Consider the following 6,194-nt stretch of genomic DNA (forward strand, 5'->3'; position numbering starts at 1 on the left):
GGGCTTAGGGAGTTAGGCAAATAATATGTCCTCAGATTCTGTAGGAGATCTTTGAGCAGCCTACCAGTTCCACCAGCCCAGATTTATTAACATAAAAACATTCCTTCCCCAACAAAATACGAGTTCCTCTGTATTCAGCAGTAGTTAAATCCAGGGCTCTCCAGTTCTGGAGCACAATCCCTGGTAGGGAGGTTATCTGTCTTTGAAGGGACTGAAGACTGTCTATAGTAGAGACCATTACTAGGTTGAGTTTGTCCTAGCAGCTGCTAGCCAAATGATGTGTTTAGACAAGGGCTGCTCTGGTACCTTTGCCTGCATCTATAAAGATGGCAACAACTAATCTGAGAAGTAAAGGGATGAAGACTTTTTTTTTTTTAATCTCCTCCTAGTTATAAAGTAAGTGCCTCAGGCTCATAGAGATAAACCTGGGGAACAATTATTACAGATATAGAGTAGCCTTGAAATGGGGGTTTAAAGCAGGAACCAATGGTGTTGTGGCACTGGAGAAGAGCAGGTTTGCTAGCACATATTGGCTTAGTGACAGTGATATTATGAGAACATGTAAGAGGGTGGGGTCTTGATAAGGACCCTGCAAGGCAAAGGGAAGGGGTAGGTTGAAGAGAGGAATGTTTTATAACTTCTCTGTTTGGTAAGGCCCTGTCCCAGAAACCTTGACTAAGACAGGCCCCATGGGGTTCATGAAGGAAGAGGTTAATGGGAATAGTTGCCAATAATGGCCAGGAAAGGGGAACACAGAAGAGGCATTGGGAGGAGTTAGGGTAGGTAGTGAGAGGAAGGAGGTTGGCTGTATACAGAATGTACAGTAAACAGGAAAGTATGGTTTGAATCTGTATTCAAGTTTGATTTTTCTGTTGAATATTAATTCGAGTAAAGTTTGATTCAGCAATGGAGACAAGCTGGCTAAAGTTGTGTAAGTCAGTCACAGGGTATTTATCATATCTCTTATGGTAGAGCTTACCCTTGACTGCTATCTGCCATTGATTAACCCAGGAATTGTGGATGAAAGCCAGAAAATGTGTTTTAAGGTTGGCAAGCATAGTGCTACCACAATTTAATTGTGCTCCAACATCTTTCCAGTGGGCAGCCCTAAGTTCTTATAATCTTGTTATGTTTGTTGTACTGAAGACTTTCCAGTTGTGCATATTAGGAGGGCTAGGAAGAAACAGGGCTGTTACAGAGTTGGAATGGAGGATAACAAAGACAGCCAAAAGAATAGAGAAGAGGGAATCTTGTGATGGGCACATGTCCTGGGCGGCTGCCACTAGGTCATGGACATCTTCCCAGGAGATCTTGCTGTTTGGTCAGGGGTGGTGTCTCTTCCATTTTTTTTCCATTCTTGATAAGTCATCTTCTCTGTTGTTAGAGTGGTGTTGGACATTCCTGGCAGGGACCCAAATTGGCCTAGGCTGGTCCTCGGTGGTGGTGGTGGTGGGGGGGAAGTTCCCCCTCCCAACACCCATCTGGTAGGTCCTTCCATCTGACCAGGATGGGTGGTACATGTGTTGGCTGACTCCAGTGACAGACAATGGGAAGTTCATATTGGGTAGCACAGACATTTATTACAGTGAGTGTGAATAATGTCAGGTTTAATTGGGTGTTTGGTGATAGAGAGCCTTCTGCTGGTTTGATTAATATTCTAAGTGTTTGATGTGTTCTTTTAGCTGTGCTAAGACCTATAATCTAACTAAGGCTACATGATATTCTGCAGGGAGAGGTGTGTGTGGGTTTTTGAACTCCTCAGACAACGTCAGAGATGGGCAAGCCCTGCCAATGTAGGAAATCCTCCATTATGTGCTGAGTTCAAAAGATAATCCAGTCAATGGTAGGCTTTGACATTAATTAGCAGTTTTCCCACAGTAATTATGATTAAAATAAATATATTTCAAATACACAAAATTGATACCCCTTTAGGTTACACAGGATTGATAAGGTAAGTTCCTGGGACTCTCATTGCATGTGTAGTGTCATTTGTACAGTGCTTCTAGGCTATGGAATTTTTATGTGTGTTAGGGAATGACATCAGGCTGAAGATAACAGAAAACACAGGACAGCATAGTTTGCAGCCAACCTTCAGCCTCAAACAGCATTTCTCTGGGAGTTCTCTGATTTCTTCAGATTTAATAACAACTGCATTATTAGATGTGCTTTTAAACATTGAACATTTTATATTCCACAATGATGCATAAGCTTGTGTGGGGATATTGGGAGATTTCAGGTTCCCAGATAGAAAAGTCTTAATGTGGAAAGTCCAGATACACTGAGTTCAGTCAGAGTGATAAAAATCTCCTAATGCTTTTAGAAAACATTAGCTTTGGGGCTTTGGATACATCCCAGTCCACAGGTCCACAGCTTAGAGTTTGTTCTGTATCACAGTGATGACCCAGGCTTGGGTGAAATCAAACACATTGATCCTGAGAAGGAGAATCAGTTGCTGCCCAATGAAAAAAGCAGCTTTCACAACTAAGGCTTACAGTATCCTAGATTCATGAGTTTAAAAATAAATATTTAAAAGGTGGTTTGCAATATGTATGGATACAGTTGTTGAGCTGAAAATGTTACTTTTCAGTTGGAGTTTCATTTCAGAGATTGTAAAAGAGAAATTAGTACTCACATTTATTGGGTCTATTGACATTTCTGCTAATCTGAAATGGAACTGTTGAAACTGTTTACCCCTCATTCCATTTGTTTGTGCTAAGTTGACATATGTAGCTGTACCAGCTATGGTTATCATAGGTTTTCTATTCTTTAGTCATCACATTCTTATCCTAAGAATGCCATACTGTTCTAATTACTATATCTTTATAATGTGTTTTGCTATTTTTCTGGTGGACTATTCTCCTCTATGTTGTTTTCAACATTGCTTTGGCTGACTTCATATTTTTCTCTTGCATAAATTTTGCAATTGGAAGTTGCACTATAATATATGATTAGATGTTTGGATAGACTTGCATTGAATTTGCTAAATAATTTTGATGAGACTCCTAGCCCAGTTAGTCTAAGGAAAGAAAAAGAACAGGAGTAAGCATGTCTTCTGATAAAATCAGTTCATAGGAGTGAAGAAAAATCAAGTTATAGACATATCAGTGAGAAAGACTGAGCTTATATGAGATGGATATAAAGCAAAAGTTTGATTGCTTGAAAGCAAAATGGATCATAGGTAAGCTACCACTACTTATATGTAGCAACAAATAGACATTGGATTCTGTCTTTATAAACCACATGTTGAGAAACAATGCATCTGTGAGCATCCCATTTGTCTGTCTGCCTGTGTTACAAATTGAGGCTGTATCATTTTATCAAAACAAGATAGGTCTTCCACAAAAGAATGAAGACTTCCCATCGACTGATGTAATTTTCAGCAATGGGGAAGAAGGTATTAGTCTATTAAAAAGATCAATGGTCACTGACAAGAAAATCCTGTTAGGACATTGAACAGCTGCAAAATTTTCCCTGAGAAAAATGTTACTTCCTCTTGACTTCACATTGAATTTATCTGTTTCTGCCATCTAACTTGAGGAGCAGTCTAGCAAGTGTTTGCTTTTCCAATGGGACAATTTGTTTTGTTTTGTCCTCTGGAAGAAAATGTATCATTACAACTAAAATGTTATGTATGTATTTATCTGTTTCATTTATTTAGTTATTGCTTTGCTTCATTGAAAGTTCAATAATTTGTGGGTTTTTTTTAATTAAAAACTTTTAAAACGTTTTTTGCAAGGTTGAGAATGGAAATCAGGACCTTGAACATTCTTGATATAGTCTTTACCTCTGAGCCACACACCTAGCTTTTTTCACTGAAAATTTAAATATTCTTTTCTGTGCTCATTGATGGATATTTTAACAACTGCTCTCTAAAATATGAATGTTTTCCTACTGAAACTTGTATGCTGTTACTTTTTCATTTTTCACACTGTACTGATATTCCAATGTTTCCTTGAACAGTTCTAATTTTTATTGATTAATTTTGTTGCTTGACAGTTTCATAAGTGTATATGATGTATAATATATTTTAATTACTTTCCTCCACACTTTCTTAGCACCTACCCATATCAACCTCAATCTATCTTAGTTGATTTTTCAAAATTTTCTATGAGTCATTTTGCCAAACAGTGACATTTCCCTAGTTCTTATTTTCTGTAATTGCTTATTTTAAAAAGATTTATCTCAGTTAAATATTTTTGTGTTTGTGTGTTTATGTATCTATATGTAACTGCTCTTAACTGTCACAGAGCTTTCTCTGCAGCCAAAGCACTTATATATTTTTATAGATTTTGTAATGTTGTGGTCTCTATTATCATGCTAGTTCTATAAGCTCTATGTAACCTTATAAGACTTATGATTATGTCAATATCTACATTGCCTATTTTCAGGAAGATTCTCTTTATTAAGTTAATTACTTTAACAAGTAGGATCAAACTTAGAGCCTGGAATTTACTAAGTCATATATTTTATTTAGCTTTCATCCTAGCCCAAATGATTATTTTTATTTCTGTTTTGGAAAGGTCATTTGAGATCTACCTCTTATAAAATTAACTCAGAAATTTAATGAAAAAAAAAACATTTCCTCCTTTAGTCTGTAAAGGCATTGGAAGGTTTCAGGTGTAATGCCGAACCATTTCATACTTATACCTGAGTTTTCTCTTTATCACACTTAAACTCATGTTACTCTTCAGATAGTATATATTACATTTACTAGTATGTTTTTTAAATCCAAAAAATCCAGTTTCAGACTTTAGCCTGTAATTTCTTCTTCTCTTGTGCATTGCCAAGAAGTTTTAAGACACAGCTACCATATTGCTATTCATTGTTCTTGCCATAGAGACGAACCTTATTGATGGCGGATGAGAACTATACAAGGATCACAGAATTCATTTTCACTGGCTTGAGATACCATCCTAAGCTGCAGGTCTTCCTGTTCTTGCTCTTTTTGATTTTTTACCTGGTTACTATGACTGGAAACTTAGGTATGATCATTCTCATCCGGGTAGATTCTCGTCTTCACACTCCCATGTACTTTTTCCTCAGCCACCTGTCATTTGTGGACATTTGCTTCTCATCAGTCGTGGGCCCCAAGATGCTTATGGACTTCTTTGCAGCTAGAAAAGCTATCTCTTTTCTGGGCTGTGTCTTACAACAGTGGTTCTTTGGGTTCTTTGTGGCCATTGAGTGTCTTCTCTTGGCATCCATGGCCTATGACCGCTATGTAGCCATCTGTAACCCCCTGTTGTATTCAGTAGCCATGTCCCAGAGACTCTGCATACAGCTGGTGATTGGACCTTATGCTGTTGGCTTTTTCAATACGATGACTCACACAACAGCTGCTTTCCGACTTCCCTTTTGTGGCTCCAATATTATCAATCATTTCTTCTGTGACATGTCTCCTATCCTTTCCCTCATATGTGCTGACATAAGAATCAACAAACTGTTGGTTTTCATCGTGGCAGGGGCTGTATTGGTTGTCAGTAGCACCACCATCATAGTCTCCTACTTCCACATCCTCATTGCCATCCTGAGGATCCGGTCTGCCGAAGGGAGGAGGAAAGCCTTCTCTACCTGCTCTTCCCATGTTACAGCAGTTTCTATTTTGTATGGGACGCTCTTCTTTATCTATGTGCGGCCAAGCGCCATTTCTTCTCTGGACCTCAATAAGATCGTGTCTGTGTTCTACACAGCAGTGATCCCCATGCTTAACCCGCTCATCTACAGCCTAAGGAATAAAGAAGTAAAAGCAGCCATGGGCAGGACAGTTGCTAAGGCCAAAGTTTTCCTCAAAAATTAAATTGTCATCTGGAGTACAAAATAGACTCAAAGCAAAGCTTCCAGACATGATCTGATTAACCTAGCTATCATCTCAACATGATAAACAGTTTGCAGAATTTGTAATTGACATCCACTTTTCTTTGTGGCTTTTATTTTACTACATAAAATACATTTTATTTTAGTAAATAAAGCTTTATTTCATCATGCTACTATGAATGTAACTTTCTATTAAGCACAGGGTTCTTCCCCTTAAATATATTTATTTTTTGAGAGTAAGATAAAATCTAATAAATACAACAGCAACCAAATGTGAGTCATACATTGCAACATGCATATCACTGGATTTTATATGTAAAACTGAAAATAACAAGCAGAGTGTTTTGCTTTGCTTGAAAGTAATTTTAATTAAGTAATTT

The 6,194-nt window shown here is 37.7% G+C and overlaps 1 protein-coding gene across 1 annotated transcript; it reads left to right on the forward strand.

Moving 5' to 3' along the window:
- Positions 1-4,852: 4,852 nt before the first annotated feature.
- Positions 4,853-5,798, forward strand: LOC116092063 (olfactory receptor 1009). Its single transcript, XM_031373421.1, has one exon. The coding sequence runs from the start codon at positions 4,853-4,855 to the stop codon at positions 5,795-5,797; it is 945 nt and encodes a 314-aa protein (XP_031229281.1). The 3' UTR covers position 5,798.
- The last annotated feature ends 396 nt before the right edge of the window (positions 5,799-6,194 follow it).

This window comes from Mastomys coucha, unplaced genomic scaffold (assembly GCF_008632895.1).
Source record: "Mastomys coucha isolate ucsf_1 unplaced genomic scaffold, UCSF_Mcou_1 pScaffold15, whole genome shotgun sequence".
In the NCBI taxonomy this organism is placed as follows: Eukaryota; Metazoa; Chordata; class Mammalia; order Rodentia; family Muridae; genus Mastomys; species Mastomys coucha.